This window comes from Orycteropus afer, unplaced genomic scaffold, assembly GCF_000298275.1.
Source record: "Orycteropus afer afer isolate SDZICR_OR568_19922 unplaced genomic scaffold, OryAfe1.0 scaffold00042, whole genome shotgun sequence".
Taxonomy (NCBI): domain Eukaryota; kingdom Metazoa; phylum Chordata; class Mammalia; order Tubulidentata; family Orycteropodidae; genus Orycteropus; species Orycteropus afer.
Genome location: NW_006921629.1, coordinates 11043055 through 11063794, shown reverse-complemented (window position 1 = coordinate 11063794; position 20740 = coordinate 11043055). Strand labels below are relative to the sequence as shown.

The window sequence follows — 20740 nt, the reverse complement described above, 5'->3', positions numbered from 1 at the left end:
GATTACACCTCAATATAAAGAAAACAAAAATCCTCACAACTGGGCCAGTAATAAGCAGCATCACGATAAATGGAGAAAAGATTGAAATTGTCAAAGACTTCTTACTTGGCTCTACAATCAACACCAATGGAAGCAGCAATCAAGACATCAGACTACGTATTGCATTGGGCAGATCTGTTGCAAAAGAGCTCTTTCAAGTGCTGAAGAGCAAAGATGTCTCCTTGAAGAGTAAGATGCACCTAACCCAAGCCATGGTATTTTCAATTGCCTCATGTACATGTGAGAGCTGGACAATGAATAAAGAAGAAATAAGGAAGACCAAAGAAGAATTGATGCTTTTGAGTTGTGGTGTTGACAAAGACTACTGAGATTACCGTGGACTGCTATAAGAACTAACAAATCTGCCCTGGGAGAAGTGTAGCTGGAATGCTCCTTGGAAGCAAGAATGGCCAGACTTCATCTCACCTACTCTGATCATGTCAGAAGGGACCATTCCCTGGAGAAGGATGTCATACTTCATAAAATGGAGAGTCGTTGAAAAAGGGGAAGGTCTTCAACAAGATGGATTGACTTGGTGGCTGCAACGATGGGCTCAGGTATAGCAAGGATCTTGAGGCTGGCACAGGACTGGGCATTGTTTCATTCTGTTGTACATAGGGTCATTATGAGTCGGAGATGACTCAACGGTACCTAACAGCAGCAACAATGAATGAGTTATCCAGTTTATGACTGACAGCTGTGGGAAGAAGAGTAGCTAGGGTAAAATAAAAATAACCAAAAACAAACCAAACTCACCAACATTGAGTCCATTCCATCTTAGTGACCCTCATTGGGTTTCCAAGGCCATAAAACTTTACAGAAGTAGATTGCCTCATCTGCCTTCCGTGGAACAGCTGGTGGGTTTGAACCACTGACCATCTGGTTGGCAACCAAATACCCTTACCCAGTATGCCACCAACATAACACAACACACTGCCGTCAAGTCATATTTGACTGATAGCGACCCCTCCTTGGGCTTCCAAGGCAGTATCACTACCGAAGTAGATTGCCCAGTCTTCCTTCCGAAGAGTGGCTAGTGGGCTTGAACCACCAGCCTTCTGGTTAGCAGTCAAATGCTTTAGGCACTGTGCCACCAGAGCTCCTGCTGTGCCACCAGAGCCCCTTAAAATAGGAATTTGTTGTTGTTGTTATGTGCCGTCAAGTCAGACCCGACTCATAGCGACCCCTCCTTGGGTTTCCAAGGCAGTATCACTACGGGAGTAGATTGCCCCATCTTCCTTCTGAGGAGGTTCAAACCCACCAGCCTTCTGGTTAGCGGTCAAGTGCCTTTAGCCACTATGCTACCAGAGCTCCTAGAGAATATATATATTTTAACTGTGTTTTGAAATTTCCTACCTATGGAGGAGTTGTAAGAATAATACAAAGAAGTTGCATATAGCCTTTGCCCAGATTCTCCACGTGTTTTACCACTTCTTATTCATAGAGTGTGTTAAGCTACAGATTGAGTGTTTACAACATGTCAGGCATGCTTTAAATGTCTAAGCTCATGTAATTGTTGCAACAGACTATTAGCATATAGGTACATAATGTGTAGAGAGAGAAACCACTTAAGGAGGTTAGATGAATTGCCTGAGATCTCACAGCAGTTGAGTGGCAGAGGTAGAACTTAAACACCAGTCTGTTTTTCACCACTGTCTTTTTCTAGTGGGCCTAGAAACTTGCATTCTAGCTGTGTTTTCCCACTCTCAACAGGAAAAGCATTGGTAATTTATTTTGTAGCACTTTTGTTACCTTTACCCTTCTATTCAGGGAGTTCCCTGTTCCTGGCTCTAACTCAGAGAGGTTATTTTCAATAAAGTGTCCTGAGCTTTTTAACTACATAAATCAATGCCTAATCTAATACTGCTGATTAAATGGAATTTGTTTAATGCAGAATTAAAGGCTTATATGCAGAATTTTCTGTTGAAGTTATTGGTGAGATGAGCATATATACTCCTTTTCCCACATGCAACTTCCACAGGAAATAGAGCTGCTATCATGCTTGGTGGTGTTTGCAAGGATATAAACCAGGGGTGTTTTTCCTCTTGGGAAAAGTATCCAGGAGTGTTGGACTGTTTCTAACCCTAGCTACTTCCTGAGATCACGATTTTTTTTTTTTTTTTTTTTGTGATTTGGGTGAAAATTTACAGAGCAAATTCATTTTCCATACAACAGTTCACACACACGTTGTCTCATGACATTGACTACAGTTTACCCCAATGCAACAGCTCCCCTCTCACTTCCTCCCGATAGTTACCTCTTCCCTGTGTCCATCCCTCCATGCACTCCTGCCCCCTGAGGTGTCTCCCTGTGCATAAGCAGCCCCTCTTTCTCCCATGATTTTTCTCTCCAAGGAGTGTATCTACCTCAGGTAAATGTTCAACTTATATGCTGAGATCAGGATTCTTGACTTCTATTTCAGGCTCCAGGGCCCTGAGCACACTGCTTCTAGGAGACCAGGGAAGGTGGCATCAAGTCTTGATCTCTAGATAGTCTCCAGCTTTTTGGAGTTGAATTTTTGTCTTCCCTCCTTTGTTTTGCTCAGAGACATCTTTCCACTCAGTTTTGATAGAAGTAGTTTTTTAAGAACCTTGAACAGGAATTGTAAATTGATAGCTCATGGGCCAGATGTGGCTAGAAAATGTGTTTCCTATTTCCCCTCCCATTAGTAGCCAACAGGGTTTCACATAAAAACCCAGATCTTAATCTCCTCCTTTTCTTTAAAAAAAGAAAGAAATGACCATTCTGAGGCCACATAGAGCATTTAGCAAGAACTGGAGTGAACTAGCCATAGGCTGCTAACTCTCCTACTAGCCTGCTTCACGTCTAGCCCCTGTAGACATATAAATATTCAGTTCCAGACCTAGAACTTTGTTTTAAAAGCTGAAAAAGTACCGTTTGATGAGCTTGTTAGTAGGTTACCTTACTCCTGGTTAGAAAAGGAGAGTCCTGGTTTCTGGGGTAGGTAGAAAAATAGCTCATACATAGTAAGATCAGTACTTCTCCAAAATCGGTAATTTTCCTACTCCTCCCAACATTTCTTTTCCATCATTATGAGGCCAGATTGACCTCTCAGAGCTTCAGACATCTTTTTCTTCTTCTTCTTCTTTTTTTTTAAATTGTGATTTGGGTGAAAGTTTACAGAACGAATTTGTTTTCCATACAGTACTTCATGCACATTTTGTTTCCCATGACATTGATTGCAATCCCCAAAATGTAATAGCTCTCTTCCCACTTCCTCCCTGTGGTTACCTTTTCCCTGTGTCCTTTTTTCCTATCCATTCCTGCCCTGTGAACTGTCTCCCTGTATAAATATTGTTCTCCTGATCGCCCATGATTGGTTGTTCTAAATAGTATACCTACCTGGTGTAAATGTTTACTTAAATGCCTGTCTGTTGTTTGGCTGGAAGCCACAGGAGTGAGTTCAATTCTAGGCCTGACGGGTAACTAGGGGCCATAGTCTCAAGGGTTTTACCAGTCTCTATCAGATCAGTGACCCTCATTTTTATGATTTTGAGTTTTGTTCCACATTTTTCTCCCACCCTATCCAGGATCTCCTGCACTGATCCCTTCCTGAATGGTTGGCAGTGATAGCTGGACACCATCTAGTTCTTTTGATCTCATGGTCTTATAGGGCTGAGGTTTGCATGATCCATTAGTACCTTGGACTCATTATTTCCAGGCATCTTTGGTTTTCTTCATTCTTTACTCTGGACAAGGAGAGACCATTTGTTGCATCTAGATGGTCACTTGCAAGTTGTTAAGACCCCAGTCGCTACTTACCAAAGTAGCATGTACAACAATGTTTTTGTGTAGCGTGTCATGCCAGTTGAGCTTGATTTCCCTTGCAACCATGGCCCTGAGCCAACAGCTCGCACCTTCAGGGTGATTGGCTGTGGCTAGGAAGTTATCGTAACTTTGCCTGCTGTTAGTTCTATTTTATATGGACGTTCTGATAGTACATTCCAGTTTGTATGTAGAAATACTGTCTCCCACACATCTTCTTGCAGGCATCTTTCCTGTCTTAGTTCTGATTCACTACTTCATTGCCTGCACAGAGGTCCTACACCAGCAGAGGGTGCTGTCCGCTCACTGAGCCTGCTGTCATCTTGGCTCAGCTGAGCAGCAGCTGTTGGGCATGTGCCCCGGGTCTATGTGAGAGTTTGGGGATGTCCATTTGGTTCCCATCCCTAGTGCCCACCCCTTAGACCCTGGCCAGGTTATTGTGTCACTAGGGACTCTGTTCAGTAACAGGAAACTGGGGAAAGTTTAATTGTTTTCTCCTCTCTCTTTTTCCCATGCAGCTGAACAAAAGGTTCATCCTCAGTTTTCTCCATGCCCATGGGAAGCTGTTTACCCGGATTGGGTAAGTGTGCAGGATGTTTATTTTATTTTCCTACATTACAAGTCATTTTGGAATTTAATATTGTTAGCAACTAGACTGTGTTTGTAACTGAGGGCACAGGGTGTGAATTCTTAGAGGCCTCCACCTTCTCTTCTCTTCCCTTCATTCTCTCTCCTACTGGGCTCATGAAGTTTGGGAAATATTACTCTCTGTCTTTCTGTCTCTTCTTTCTCTACTCCCACTAAACCCCCTTTTAAACACAGTCTTTTCCCAACCTCTCACCCATTTCTCCCTCCACCCCTGGTGAGCTCCTCAGGCAGGCATGTTGAATGCAGCTGGCAGGGGTTCTCTTTGGGGAGAATACTGTTCACTGGTTTTTCTTCAAAGAGAAGAGTAGCATTTTCTTTTCTCTTTGTCCTTCTGACCCATACCCCTTACTTCTGTGCTCAGTTTGCCATATCCTCATCACAAATCTCAGTAAATACCATGACTATTTTATGGTTTCACCTTCCACCTGGATTTACATCCATGTACGTCTCAGGGATGGTCATCTGGGCAAACCCTATTACTTCACTCCTTAAGTCTTTGGAAAAGGATAGAGTCTTGGGTATTCCCTTTGGTGGATCAGTGTTCCTCATTGTGCAAAATTAGTAATCCTAAAGCTTGACTTAATATCTGCAAACCAGAGCAGATATGTGCTGAGCTTATCTTTAATTAGGATTCTTCCTGAGTGCAGAACAGAGACAGGAGAGTGAAGAGAGGGCTAGGTGGCAGTATTCTCAGACAGGTCCTCTACTGGATTTTAATCTTTTCTGAGTTGGAGGTTTTATTGTGAACTACCCTTTAAGGTGATTTGTTTTGGATTATAAATCCCCCAGTTACTGTCATAGTTTCCCTTTCATTTTCTGTCATAACCTTATAAGTTTATCTGTAATGCTCTCTAGGTTTCCTTGGTGGGAGTAAGAACAATATCAGTTTCCACATACTTTTGTACTGTACTTTTGAGAAGCTGAAAGACCTTTCCCTGCCTGAAGAAACATTGTTTCATGTGAACTAGAAAGTGTGCTTATTACATATTCATTTGACATCAGCCAGGGCAAGAGTGACAGTGGTGGCCATCATAAGGGTAGTTTTGATTTTGAAATGACCTGTGAAAATTGGAGTGCCAGTAGAATGAATCTGTATCAGTAGAAATAAGGTTACAGTAATTCACTTGGAAAAATAACGAGATGGCATTAATAGCTCCTTTCTCACCTCTCATACAAGCTCTACTCTGGCAGAGGTTTTTGCCTGTCATTGTTGTATCCTTAGTGCCTGGCACATAGTAGGTGCCCAGTAAGTATCTGTTGTATGAATGAATGAATGAATCATAAGAAATGGATGGATTGTGCAAGATCAGAGGGAGGGATCTAGTATTCTAGTAGGTTATAGTAAGTCCCAAGATAGTCATTAGTGAATAATGTAAAGCTGCAGTTACAGGTGCATAGTGTAGATACCATCTTAGAAAGTAACGTAACACAGCAGGAAATAGCTATTTTGCTACACTTGAAATAACAGTTGTGATGGTACTATTCTTTATCTCTTTATTATCTTCTTTTTCATTTTTATCATCCTTCTTTCCCTTACTACTTTTTTTTCACTCAACACATCTTCCCCTTTTTCCTTTTCCCATGTTGATTCTTTAAAGTTTCCTGTACCACGTTGCTGTAAGTCAGAATTTCACGATCTCTGTACTATAGACACTTTGAGCTGGATAATTCTTTGTTGCGGAGGTGGGGAGGGGGAATTGTCTATTTCATTACAAAATGTTTGATAGAATCCCTGGCCTCTACCCATAGATGTCAGTGGGGGAAACCACACCACCACCAAATCATGACAATTGAAAGTGTCTCCAAACATTGCCAAATGTTCTCTGGGAGGCACAATTGCTCCAGTGGAGAACCACTACTCTAGGTATTTCTTAACTCTGTTAAAACTTTTGGGATTAAAGAAGTTACAAATCTTAGCCTAGAGTGAAGCAATATTTAGGATATATTTTTATTAGATTAAGCATCAGTTAGATCTTTATCCTCCTCCACCCCTTTTTTAAATTCTCAAAGTTAGACATAGGTATTTTGGAGGAAGTTTGAGAAAGAAACACTACAGTGATTAACAAGTTGGAAAATGAGATCTGAGAGGACAAACACATCTTTAAAAATTTTAAAGTTAAAACAAAACAAAAAAAGATTTATTTACAACTAGAGTGCCATGTTTAAATATAAAAATATAAGTCATAACCATTCTTGATTTTTATGGGAAGGCAGGAAGAGAAAACAGGCTTATGTTGCAGCTGGAGAGATTTGGTTTAGGTGTAAGAAAATTTCACAGAGGGAAGAAGTTCAGGAATTTTCTTCTCTGGAGACCTTTAAAAAGACATAGATTATCTTATTTGTCTGAGATGGTTTACTGTGGCCCAGATTACTTTTCAGAATCTCTTCCATTCCTGTACATAGTATACTCTGTTGGCAAAAAGACAAGTCCAGTTTCACCTTTGTAAAAAATGAGTTACAGCAGTGTTCACATGAGGAGAATGTATGTAAGTTCTAGACACTCCAGCTCCTTGATGAGTATTCCTCTCATGCAGTCCTGGAGGTAAAGGAGACTTGAGCCCCGTGTTTGTTCTGGAAGGCAGAAACAGCAATGACATTTCTATTTAAAAAAGAAAAAGTATAGAAGTCTGTATGTAGACTAGAAAAGCCCAAGCCACACACCACATCATGGACTGTTGCCTAATTACCAAGAAGATGTGAAATGTGGGAGGTGTTGAAAACGAATTAAGAGAGAGGCAATTGTAATGGAGAGCAGCTGAAGGCACATCACTGTCTCGCCTGCCTTTTGAGAAAAACCCTAATGCTGCCCCATCTTCCAGTGCCTGGTGTTCCAAATCACATGAGTATATATGCTTGAGTGCCTACTGTGTGCAAGGCAAGTCTTTGTCTTAGGATCACTTGGAAAGAGGTTCAAAGTGTTAGGTGGGATCATGTGCCATAAAGATTCTGCTTTTCACTGCTTACTAGTTACAAGACCTTGAAAGTGAACAAGTCAGCCTCTGTGGGCTTCAGTTTCTTTATCAGTAGTTTAAATTGATGACCTCTGAGGTCCTTTCAGTCCCTATGTTCTGCAGCAGTATGTTTTTTTCTCTCGTTTCTACCATCACATGGCTTAGTTGTTTCCCTTTTTCACTCCTAGTTTACTCATGTCTTATTCAGTTTTTTAAAAATTAAGCAGTTGAGAAGAAGTAGTAAGTATTCTTTTCTGCAGAGAATGTTGTCTAGCCAACCTGGGTTCCTCAGCTTCTAAGGGGTTGGGTCTTGCCCCGTTAGTCACTGTCTGAGTCACTCCCAGGTTTAGGTCCCAGTGTTTTTTGAAAGATTGGTCTCTTGAAACTGCCATTCAAATGAGATAAAGTGTCTCTAAGAGATCACAAGGCAGTCACGTAAGTCAGGGAAACAAATATCCTCAACATGATTGTATCTTTTGCACTTATAAAGGATAGGGACACAATCCTTCCGGGCTCAGGCAGGGGTGCCATGTAGCTCCTGACATACAGAGGCTTTCCTGGTGAGAGACAGATCAGACCTACTGCATTCGACTGAGAGAGGTTAGGAACCTGGCAGCCTGTGTAGATTCTTGATTTGTGACAAATAGAATAATTTTGCTTCCAATTACTGCTCTGGTTAAAGTTACCTCTTTATTTTTTACTTGCTTGCCTAGTCATTCTTATTTGCACAGCTTCAAAGTCTCTTGGAATTCAGAGACTGATATATTTATTTTGGACTTAGAATTTTTTAGAAAATGTTTGTCTTGATTTATTTTTAAAATTAACAAATGTTTTTAAGTACAAAAGTAATAGGTGTTCACTATGGGGGAAATCTTTTCTCTTACTATACAGTGCTTATTGCAAAATATTTAGAAACTCAGCAAAAATAAAAATATTACCCATATTCTTACTACCCAGAGATAACTGTCCTTTGTTAACATTTGGTGTATATTTTTTCAGTCTTTTTTTCTATACACCACACATACACGCACACTTACTTTCTCACAAATATATATTAGAGAGATCACATTAAACTGCTTTAAGACTGTTGTTTTCATTTAATATATCTTGGAACTTTTTCCCACATGCTTAAAAAAATCTCATACAACTTTAAAAATTAATACTTAGTTATGTGGATGTGTCATCTTAATTATCTCCCGTTGTTGGGCATTTTAGGTTACTTGCAATTTTTTACAATTATAAATAAGCATCTTTTTATGTTTTCTCTCCTCTTCTTCTTCTTTTTGGCTGAAACATTTACAGTTATTACATGTAATATAAAATCTTGTAAAAATTATAACATTACAGATAAGACTAAATTGGTATTTTATTTGTCCCCCAGCCCCCCTTTATCCTCTAAAAGATAATGTTAGACATCAGTTTATGTATTCTTCCAGATCTATTTATTGCATTTACATACTTAGATATGTAGCTATAAACACAAAAAATTTTAATTTCAGGGTTTTTTTTTAAAAAAAAACATAAATTTTTACCATGATTATCTCAGTTTTTGTCTAATTTTCTTCTCTGTAATATGGGGTAGAGCAAAGATTATTTCTCCAAGAAAAAGATATACAAGTACTTGAGCTCTGGTAGCGTAGTGCCTAAGGCACTTGACTGCTACCCAGAAGGCTGGCGGTTCAAACCCATCAGCCACTCCTCGGAAGGAAGATGGGGCAATCTACTTCCGTAGTGATACTGCCTCGGAAACCCAAGGAGGGGTCGCTATGAGTCTGGGTCCGACTTGACAGCACATAGCAACAACAACTACTACTACTACAGGTAGTTTGAGACCACAATCAGACAGCAATTTGGTTACACATTGGGAACTGGAAACCTGGTTTTGAGCTCTGAGGAGGAATTCTTTTATCTGTGCTTCCCTCAGTTACTGCCTGACAAAGCAGATTTCTTTGAGTAGATACATATTTCAGATTTGAAGTTACTCTTACACTCTATGCATTTGATTTGTTTTGTTGAGCTGGTTGAAAGGTGGAGAGCGGTCTTTAAAAAAATTTTTTTTAACCAAAGAAAATGTGGTCTTTTTGGCCTGGTGCTTGTTTGAAACTTCACTCTGACCTGGGGAGTGTTAATGGATCTGTTTCAATTCCCATCCCAGAGAAGAGGTTTCCTCAGACAGAGCTTCGAAGCAAGACTGTCCCACGTGACACTTCTGTCATGTCGTTCTGTGCTGGCTCTCTACTGCCTTTCAACACCAAGACACATGGCTCTGAAACTTGCCCAGTGTGGCTGCTTTTCAAGCAGAGTGAACTCTGCTATTCTCGTAAGGAGAAGTGCTAGTCCTCCTCCCCACCTCCGACCAGAAAGAGTGCTGCGCAGTGTCAGGATTTAAAATGAAACCCTTGTTATAGCCCATGGGGAAAAATGGATCCAGTCCAGCCCCAAACATATCACTCTCTGCCATTCCAAACCTACAAAGAGTTTTAACAGCTCTGAAACTTTTTAGGGGGTCTGCAAAGAGTGTTTTTTTGTTGTTGTTTTGTTTTAATGGCACTTGAAATGGCATGTTTTGTGCCAATGAAAATGAAGACAGCTCAGCAGAGAAGGGAACTGGAATGTAAACTGTAATTGACCCATAGCTGTGGCATGACTTCTGGGCACCAGAGGGTCAATAATAGGAGTTGCCATCCAAGGGCAAGGAATGAAGATTGCCAGGATACCAGAGAGCTCTGGGGTTTTTCTGGGGAGGGTACCACTCGCCAGGGGGAGGGCCAAGGTGCGGGGCAACTGGAAGCACCTTTCTCTAGGACAGAAACTGTTTTGTATCTTTTGAAAAGGATTCCCTCTCCTGTGGCTTTCCAGAAGCTATTTATTAGTCCAGCCCTCAACACACACATTGTACCACGAGCAGTTTGTTTGTTTATGGAGGGGTGGGGTGGATAAAAGATACTTAGCTGACCACTAATTGTTCCGCACGGCCTGAAGGCTCATGTGCCTGATTTCTCTCTCTAGCACCAAGTTTGAATTTGCTTTTGATTTCTGAGGGCTTCAGCTGTGGTTTGTTGCTTTTGCCAGAGGAGCTCCAGGCATGCACCACTGTTTGAGATCCAGTGGCCGCACTTGGCAAGCAGTGGTTTGAAGGACCTCTCCTTAGGAGCCCTAGGTCACTGGTTGGATTTCTGCCTCTCTACATTGCAGGCTCATCCTGTATTGGGAGTGGCACTTGGCCAGGGCATTATACTTCCACTGGCCTGAAAACATACAGGCCTTGATGAGCAGAGGCTTGTATGAGGCAGCAGGGCAGCAATTCAGGATCCTAAGATTGAAATAGATCATTGGGGCCCTAGGTTGAGGAATTCTTCAAGGGGAAATTCTGGGATCCTTCAGGGGAGCAATTAGCATGATAGTGTCTCTGAAAACAGCAGCAGAACTATGTCTCAAGGACTTGCGCAAAGAGTCTTTAGATCCATGTAACTCTATAGAATACAGTTTTCATATCAGAGTTTGGGGAATATGTAGGTTCTAGGAAGGAAGGTTGGGCAATCCTACTTCCGTAGTGATACTGCCTCGGAAACCCAAGGAGGAGTCGCTATGAGTCGGGGCCGACTCGACGGCATATAACAACAACAACAACAGAACTTAAAGGAAATTTGTTTTCTATTTAGAAAAACTGTTTCAGAGAAAAACTTTGATATCAGCTTGAATCCAGTTAATTGCCAGGAGTTAGGAAATAGTATGCCAAAACATAATAACTCATACAGTGATTTATTCAAGAATTAAGTTGTTTCTATCTTCAGAGCTTTAGTAAACCATGAACACTTCACCCCTTTCTTTTTGTTTCAAATGACAGGAAGATTTGTGAAAGTAGCAAAAAAATGTTTTAGGTGTTACTCTGTGTGTGTGTGTACGAGTGTGCATGTGCACACCACGTGCTCTTGGAGATGTGTCTCACTGATGGGCATGCTGTGTCTGCAGGATGGAGACCTTTCCAGCAGTGACTGAGAAGGTCCTCAAGGAGTTCCAGGTGTTACTGCAGCATAGCCCCTCTCCTGTTGGAAGCGCTCGCATGCTGCAGCTGATGGCCATCAACATGTTTGCTGTGCACAACTCCCAGTTGAAAGGTAAGGAACACCCAGCTTCTTCACCTAAACAGACAGATCATAGGCTAGCTTCTTTCCTGTGCTGCCACCCTTCACCCAGACACACTACCCTCCCAACTGTTGCCTCTCAGATCTTTACTCTGTAAAATCTGTGTGACTCTGCAGTGCTTGGGTGGGATGGAAGGAGGGAATCATGGGTATAGAGCCTAATTTGCAAACCCAGAGATGCTGTTGCACATCTGGCCGTGCTAAAGGCAGTGCTGCAGCAAGGCCTCGTGGAGGCTGCAGACCCAGAGTCCCTCCCAGGGGAAAGGCATTGCTGAAATGTTTCATTGCAGAGACCATACGCTTGGCAGGGATTGGGAATAGCTGTTTCTGGACTTGTGTACTCTGTTTGTTCAATATGGAAAAGTCTAGTTCCCTATGGGATATCCCTTGTGGGAGCCTGCCAGGGAGTAAGAACAGAGAATTGATGAGCTTTGGTGACTCAAATCTGGAAGCAGAAAAACCACCAGGCCCAGAATTTGGCTAGTATACTGGTGTGCAGTTTGAAATGCTTTTCTGAATATACTTTTTTTGAGGGGTGGGGGGGATGGGAGGTAGGTTGATTAGCAGAATTTTTAAATGTTCTGTTGGCCAGCTCATAGTTGAAGGATGTTACCAGGATCCCGTTCCTTCCTTCCTTTTTCAGGTAAGCTTGATGTAGTTTGACTTGATGGAAATATGTAGTATTGGGGTGACATTAGTTTTTGTGTTTGTTTGCAAGGGAGATTTGGTCTGTGCTGCCAACGAATTGTTCAGAGCACTGACAGAGTGTTTGATCTTAGGAGTAGAAGCGTATTATCTGAAATGCCACAGAGTGGAATTGCCCCATGGACACTGTTGTAAAAACAGATCTGGCACTTCTGGACAGGATGTCCCTAGTTCTCTTGTTGCATGTTTTCTTATTGCTTGCTCTTGCCCTGGAGTTGATTTCTTTGTCTGCCCATTTGTGTCTGCAGGTTTTGTTTCAGCTTGCTGCTGGTAAGGGAGTTTCTTTGCTGAAGAGTGGGCATGCCACACTTGGCTCCTCCTGGGACTCTGCAGAGTCCTCTGCTGGCCTGCTTGGGTTTTGAATCACATCTGAACCTAGAGGAGATTTTCTCCTCTCGAGTTGCCTGCTACAGCGTTTAGAATTCCCAGCAGAAGGCAAGATGCAGAGACTTAGGTGCCTTTTTGAACTTGGCTAATTATTCCTGAGATAGCTATTTGTTTAAGCGACTCTGAGGAAGGATGGAGTCCTGAGGGGCACTGGTGGTTTCTAGGAAGGAGGAAATAAAATCTGTAAAGTGCTGTCCTGGTGAGGCTGTGAAGTCCAAAGGGGAAGGAGATTGATTCCTTCATAGTTACTCTGCTAGTTCTGCTACAGAGTGGGAAGCTCACTGGACTCAGGAAATGGAGGCCTCCTGAGGTGCCCTCCCATTCATTTTACTGCCTCCCACTGAAAAACAACCCACAGAGTTCAGTGAGGCGTCTGTCACAGAGCTGTAGCCTCTGCCAAGGCATTGTTCCAACATCAGGTGACCTGTGGCCTCTGTAGGTGTGAATGTGAAGGACCTGCAGCTCTTGCCTGTGAAGCATCTGTTGTCAGCAGCTTCTGCTCCATAAAAAGGAATACCTTGGCCTTTTCACAGGCCACAAGTGAGGCCTTTTCCTTTTCTCGTAGCTGTTAAGTTAAAAAAAATATGGGTGAAAAGGAGGTGAGATGATGAGAACAGAGAAAGAAGGAAATAGGAGATTCCCCCATTTGAGACCAAGATACTTTTTCTAGGACTCTTCTTCATGGTTGGTCATAATGAGGAGTCTAACCAGGAAGGAGGTATGAGAGCCTGTACTTGAGACTGTCCTACTCACTTCAGGCCTTGTCCTCACTCTTGCCTTCATGAGCCAGCTGTGGCTAAAAGGAGTATGAACTGAGGTGGTCAGAGGCTCTAGGGGTGTTTCAGGGAAAAACAGTCCAGGCCACAGGATATAACACTCAACTAGGACAGAGAGCTCTGTGGACGTGCTGCCAAGTACCCGGTGTGCAGCTGAGGCAGCCGTTCCAGACCCCACTGTGTGGGCTGCCATTGGGAAAGGGGTGAGCAGAGCACTCAGCAGGGCTGGTTGGTGGGAAGATGCACTTTTCCATTTCCCAGCACATGAGTCATCTTCTCTGGGCCCTGTGCTGTGCTTGCACGGACAGTGGCAAGAAGGGGGTGTTGTGGCTGAGCGGCAGCATCTGGGCCGGGGGTGGAGAGCAAAGGGGGTTGGGGAGAGGGTAAAGATTTAAATCCTTCACTAATCAGCAGCAGTTTGAATCACATTTTTATGAGTAAGGAAGTGATAAATCAGCCCTCAGTGTTCAGCCCCCAAGGCCAGTCAGCCAGTGCCCTCCTAACGGTTTCCCTACAGGCCAGTCTGCCTGCTGTCAGAGTTGCCACCCAGCTGCGGGTGCCTGGCTGTCTGAAACCAGGAAGCAAGTGCCTGATGCTGCCTGGCCCTTCCAGGTGCTTGGAGTCTGTGGTGATTTGGCAGCCACTGGGAGCTATAGAACATCTGGGCCATCATTTTTCTTTCCATTCCTTCCTGGACTTGTCTTTCTGGGTGGGTGTTTGCGTATGTCAGTTCCTGGACTCTGGAGAAGGAGCATTCCAGCCGGGAGCAGAGGTGATCTTACGGCCTTCAAGGCAGTCTGGATCCTCTCAGTCGGTGCCTGGCCTTCCCCGCAGATGTGGTACCAAAGGAGTGTGAGTTGGAGAGCAACAGAGACTAAAGTATGTTCTTTGCTGATGCCTGTAACGCTACCATGAATAATTCACTTTTTTGTGTTTAGTGTTACTCTTGTGTAATAGCCTCTTTCCAAAATACCAGTAGTCTAGGGATAGAAATCATGTTGTTACTAACACAGTGTGACTGCTTTTTAACATGAAACTGTTTAAAAGCTTTGATCACCTCAGAATGCAAAAGTGGAGAACAAAGGTTAGCTGGTTGCAAGGCAGAGGCACCTGTCCCTTTTTCCTAGGTGGTTCTTTTCCCTGGAGCCAGCCCTGCCCAGGGAGGCAGAGATGGTGAGGCCAAATTTGCCCTCTTTCCTAAGCGGGAAATACCTTGAGTTGTGCCACGACATTTAGCCATCTTAACTTTCAGGTTGCAGCAGGTATCCTAAAAATCATGGGTTTGGGGCTCTTGGTGGGGAGACATGGGCCCTATTGAAAATCCTGCTTCAGTGGGACTGCGGAGCCTGAGGTAGTTGGGACAGATAAATGTGAAGGATGGACCAAGGGAAGTTTGGGGGTCCTAGCATAGTGCCTGGTATTTATTAGGCACTTAGTAAATACTTGTTGTATACAAGGGTGAGAAAGGCCACAGTTCTGGACAAGCAAGCTCTCACTGAGCAGTGTGTTCCTTACCTGGCCAGTATCCAGAGCAGTCCTTTGGTGGGTAGTGGGTGGTGGTGAGATAGGTGGTTCCCAGAATGATGTCACAATTGGTAATCTCTCTAAGGTATTCCAGAGCCTGGAGGGAGAAATGGGGCCTTCTCCACATGGCTCAGTATTTAAGACTTCAGTAGCCATCTGATTGGCTGACGTGATGCTGGAGGGTGAACTGTTGATCTAAACCACAAGCACTCCAAGAATTTTAATTTTTTAAAAATTTTGTAATTTAAGGAAATAAAACTCTTGTTTCTTGAAGAGGAATAATTGAAGCAACATTTGTGGTAGGGCATCACTGAAACCCCATTGCGTCCCCCATCTGTGCCCAATTTTCTCCAATCTGGCCTTTTTCTCTTTCTCTCTTTTTTTCTCTCCCCCTCTTGCTCTCTCTCTTTTTTAAAAATATGTTTTATAATTCCTGGAATCAAAACCATCTCAGGCACACACTGTTTTATTTTACTGATTATTGGATTATACTTCCTATAAATCATTGGATGTTATTCATTGGCCACCACTGGAATAACTTCCCTTTTCTGTGCCCTGGCCCCCTCCTCTTTTTCCTCCTCTACTAGTTCGTGACCATAGTGGACCTCCATTTCAGCCTTGCAGAGAAGCCCTGATGGCAGCAAGAGGGCACCCAAGAGACACTTCTTGCCTGTGCCATCAGTTGCTCCCCGCTCTTTGGGAAGATTGAGGGGCTGGGATTAAGATTGAGGTAGGACTGGGACTAGACTAGCATTCCTTTCATTTTCTTTTACGCTTTTTTTTTTTTTTTTTAATTATCTGTTAGTAATCCTGAATTGCAGGAGGTAGAGGAAGTGCCACATGCACGTCTCTAAAGGTAGAGAGAACCACAGCTATATGTAGGATGGATAGAGCTCAACCCAGAAGTCTGTGATGCTTGAGTAAGGACCCACACCTCCATACCATTGTCACACACAGAAATTGACTTAGTTGAGCACTTTGATTCACAACCAGTATTTCTTTATCTTCCAGTATCTTGCTTCAGTGGATGACATAGGAACAACCCTAGAGTCCTTCAGAAAAGCAACTTGCTTCTCTTTGGTGATTTACTTCTGAGTCTCTTCTCCAAGGAGAATGTATGAAATGCCTAATCCTCTGCTTGTCAGAATAAGCCTTCCATCAGGGGTTAAGCTTGAGTTTAGCTGTACAAACTGCCCCTCTCAGTCCTTTTTCTCTGTCTGTGGCGGTCGAAGCCCTTGGGCTTTTTCTCCAAAAGGATTTGTGGGTAGATTGCTACAGGTAAGTCAGTGCTGCATAACCTTCATTTTCAGAGGTGCCCAATTTAGAGTAAATGTTTATTAAGAAAGAGAAAGCCAGCCTGGCCGACAGATTTTGTGAGAAATAGATTCATAGGTGTTAGAAAAGGCTAGGCTTTAGAAGGCAGGTCAGAGGAGGATGCATGCTTAAACTGTGCCCTCTATCCCTGTAGGAGAGATTTAACTAGAAGTAGGCTGTTCAGTGAATGTTTCTTCCCTCAGCAATCTCTGCTTTTGGTTATAGTTGAAGTTCCCTGGACAAGAAGATAAAGTTAAGGAAATGAGGACCTACTACATCTCTCCTCCACTCTGAGTTCCCGGGTCCATGTTGTTTTCAGAATAAATCTGAGAGAAGCAATTATGAAAAGCTAAAGAAATGAGAAAACTCAGTTATATCAATAAAATAAGCCTCTTATATCAATTGAAGAGGTGGTCTCTGCTTTTGCCCTGGGTGCTCAGGCTGTGGTTTGATGTCCCTGTTGCTTTGGTATGGGCTTTTGGTATGGAGTACAGAGTGCATCACCCCACCATTGTCCAGGGGGTAACGTGGGCCAGATCCTCATCTCTGTTGCCATCTGATAGCTTCTCAATTTTTTTTTTTTTGGTCCCAGGATGGAGTTATTCTGGAGAGACATTTTTGAGAGGCCTCTTGGTAACAGAAATCTCACCTACCATTTCTGAGCTCTTTTTAAGCTTTTCCTAAGGAGTAGAATTCTAAATGTGTAGTTTGCAGGGAGCTCAAGCCAGGTAGGTACTCATTGTTGACAAGTGTGTTATTTGGGGAAAGAAATAAGTTGCACTTTGAACCCTAAGCACCTAAAAGTTGGTCTGAGGAAGAATTGCAGCTTTCCAAGATCATGGCCAATAAGGACAGCAGCAACAACACTGTGATGATACCTGTGTTACTTTATAGTTTCTATATGTATGTTCTCATTTGATTCTCCTACCCTAACTCTGAGACAGGGGGTAAATACTTTATATCCTATTTTGTAGATGAAGAGAAACTTATCAGGAAAGTTAAATAACTTGTGCAAGGTTGCATAGCAGGTCCCAAGTGTCCAGACGTCTGTATCAGAAGGCATAAGGGCTTCTCTAGACTTAATTGAGATGATTAGAAAATGCAAGGATTTCCCCCTTCTCCCCATTTGCTCAATCTGTTCTTTGATGAGAAGAGTGATGCACAAATCTTATCTGAGATTACAAGAGGAACGTAAGTAGAGATGAGGGAGTTGGGGGGAGTCACAATTCTCCCAAGTTGCTTGGAACTCAGGTGAGAGATCACAGGTATGCTGACAGAAGGAAAAGATCTGGTTTGGGCAAATGAAGGTGGGTGTGGTGGTTCATGACCCATTGGTAAACAGGTGTTCAGTCTTTCTCTTGGTTTGGGATATTTATTGTCTCTTAAAGGACTTTTTAGGAACTTTTTAATATATATATAATTAATTTTGTTGTTGAGAATGTGCACAGCAGAATAGACATTAATTCAGTGATTTCTACATGTCCAATTCAGTGACATTTGTTACAGTCTTCAGTTGTACGACCATTCTCACTCTCTATTTCAGAGTTGTTCCTCTTCCATTAACATAAACTCACTGCCCCTTAAGTTTCCTATCTAATCTTTGGAGTTACTGTTGTCAGTTTCATCCCATGCAGCTCGATCTTAAAGGAGCACAGTGCTCAAGGCAGGCATTCTTTACTAGTTAAGCTAAACTATTGTTCAGTTTTAAGGAGCCTTCAGAGGATATTTTTGGTTTAAAGATTATCTCAGAGCAGTAGTTTGGGGGTCATGCAGCCTCTTTTAGAACTCTTTTTCTTTTTTAAATTTTGGTAAATACAGAAGTGATAGAACATTTGCCATTTCAACAATCTTCACATGTACAATTCATTAACGTGAATTCTGTTCATCATGTTGTTCGACCATCACTTTTAACCGTTCAGCAACTTGGTTTTTTATTTTTGATATCATTCCTAGTATCCTTCTTGCTTTTAAAAAGAGGCTTTTCACATGACATTCTTAGAAGGGGCTATGATTCCTTTTTTGCCCTGAGGGGATGGTGGATTGCATACAGAAAAGAGTATGAGCATATAAACCATTTGAAAGAATGATAAAGTTGACTACACATGTAGCCACCACCCAGGTTAAGAAACAGAATATTGTCAGTATACCAGAAGCTGCCCAGCTAGCATCCCATCCTAGCTCCCTTCCTCCCCACTACAGGTAACTGTCATCTTCCCTGTGGCATTCATTCCCTTGCTTTTCGTTATAGGGTGATCTAAGTAAACATCCCTAAACAAAACAGTTTGATTTTGCTTGTGTATAAATAGAATAATGCTAATCATTATATTTACATTGTTTTCTCACTGGCTTATTTTGTTCCATGTAAAGTTCGTGAGAGCCATCCTTGATATGTGTAATAGTAAGTAGTTCATTCATTTTCATTGCTGTAATACTGCATTTTATATATTTATTCTAGTTTATCCAATTTTCTCGTGATGAGCATTTGGGCTGTTTTCTGTTTTGGGCTATAAGCAGCATTGAGTCCGTTGACAGTTACTGTAATTGTTTGTTTGGATTTATATGTACTAGCTTTCATTTTTTTAAAATCCATTTTATTGAGGTCAAGTTTATGTACAATAAGATGTACCCATTTTAAGTGTACATTTCAGTGAATTTGACGAATTAATACACCCATCATTGCAATCAAGATACAGCATTTCCATCACCCTCAAAAGTTCTCTTTGTGCCCCATCCCATATGTGCCCTCCCTCTGGCCCCAGGCATCTGCTAATCTGCTTTCTGTCAACATACATTGTATTTATCTTTTGTAGAGTTTCATATAAATGGAGTCGTATATTATGAACACTTTTGTGTTTGCCTTTTTTTGTTCAGCATAATGTTTCTGAGATTTATTCATGTTGTTACATGTACCAGTGTTTCATTCCTTTATATTACATGGTGATATGTTGCTGTATGGCTGTATTGCAGTTTTGTTTATTCAGTTACCTGTTGGTGGATATTTGAGTTATTTCTCATTTTTGTCTATTATGAATAAAGCTGCCATGAATATTTCTGTACAGGTCTTTTTGTGAACATGTTTTCATTTCTCTTGGGTAAATACTTAGAAGTGGATTTGCTGGGTCCCATGGTAAGTGTATATTTAACTTTGTAATAAACTGCTAAACTTTTCCAAAGTGGTTGTACCATTTTACGTTCCTTCCAGCAGCGTATGAGGCTCCCGGTTTCTTTATATCCTTGCCAACATTTGATATTGTTAGTCTTACCTGTTTTCACTATTCTGGTTGTGTGTCATGCTATTTCATTTTGGTTTTAATTTGCGTTTCCCTGATGGCTAAGGATGCTGGATAACTTTTCATGTACTTACTTGCCGTTTATCTTGGTAGGTGTCTGCTCAAATCTTTTGGCTTTTTTTTTTTCTTTTAAATCAAGTCATTGTTGTTATTAAATTATAAGGGTTCTGTGTAAATCTGAAAATAAACTCCTTATCAGATACATGTTTTGCAAATAATTTCTCCTGTGCTTTCATATTCGCCTGTTTATTGTTTCTTTTCTTTATTTATTTTTTACTCCTTTCTTACTTTCTTTTGGATACATTTTTTTGCCCCCATATCATTTCTTTCCTCATACTGCCCCTACTAATTTCTTTTTCTTTTAAACATTATGTTAGAAATTACAACATGCATGCTTACCTTTGGAGACCTGTTGGAGCACTGGTTAAGCACTTGGCTGCTGACTGAAAAGTTGGTGATTTGAACCCCCAAGCCGCTCTGTGGGAGAAAGATATGACAGTCTAATTCTGTAAAAAAAATTACAGCCTTGGAAATTCTATGGGGGATTTTTACTCTGTCCTATAGGGTCATTATGACTCAGATGGCAATGAGTTTATACTTAAGTTGCCAAAAGTCAGAAGTTAATCAGCGTTTTTATTTTCCTTCTAAACAATGCAGACCATAGAAAGCTTAAATTTCATTCATTCTCTTCCCAGTTTATATGCTATTGTTGGCATATATTTTAATTCTTTTTTCTTTTTAAACTCTACAGGATGAATTATTATTTTTTTTTTGTTCATTTGTTTTATTATTATTTTTACAGTAAATGTTTGTTTAGACTCTCTCATACATTTATTAGCTTCTTCTTCCTGTATTCCTTTTTGCATTTCAGACCCTCCACCTGGGATCATTTTTCTGCCCAAAATGTGTTCTTTAGAATTTATTTAGCAAATTCTTTTGATGGTAGACTTTCTCAGTTTTTGTTTGTTTGAAAAAGACTTTATTTTGCCCTATTCTGAAAAGATCTATATTCACTGGTAGTGAATTCTAGGCTAACAGTTATTTTCCTTTAGTTCATTTAAGATATTCTGTCCTTAGGCTTCTGTTGCTGGTTAAGCATCAGTTATCAGTCTAATTGTTTCTCCTTTAAAAGTAATTTATCTTTTCTTTCTGGGTGCTTTTCATGCCTCTCTCTC

The 20740-nt window shown here is 41.5% G+C and overlaps 1 protein-coding gene across 1 annotated transcript in view; it reads left to right on the top strand.

Moving 5' to 3' along the window:
- Positions 1 to 20740, top strand: part of SMG6 (SMG6 nonsense mediated mRNA decay factor) — a 304176-nt gene that overhangs the window by 61688 nt on the left and 221748 nt on the right. Inside the window, exons 9-10 of the mRNA XM_007937452.2 lie at positions 4344 to 4405; positions 11397 to 11542. Of these exons, the coding sequence (XP_007935643.1) occupies positions 4344 to 4405; positions 11397 to 11542 (208 nt within the window). The remainder of the gene's footprint in view (positions 1 to 4343; positions 4406 to 11396; positions 11543 to 20740) is intronic.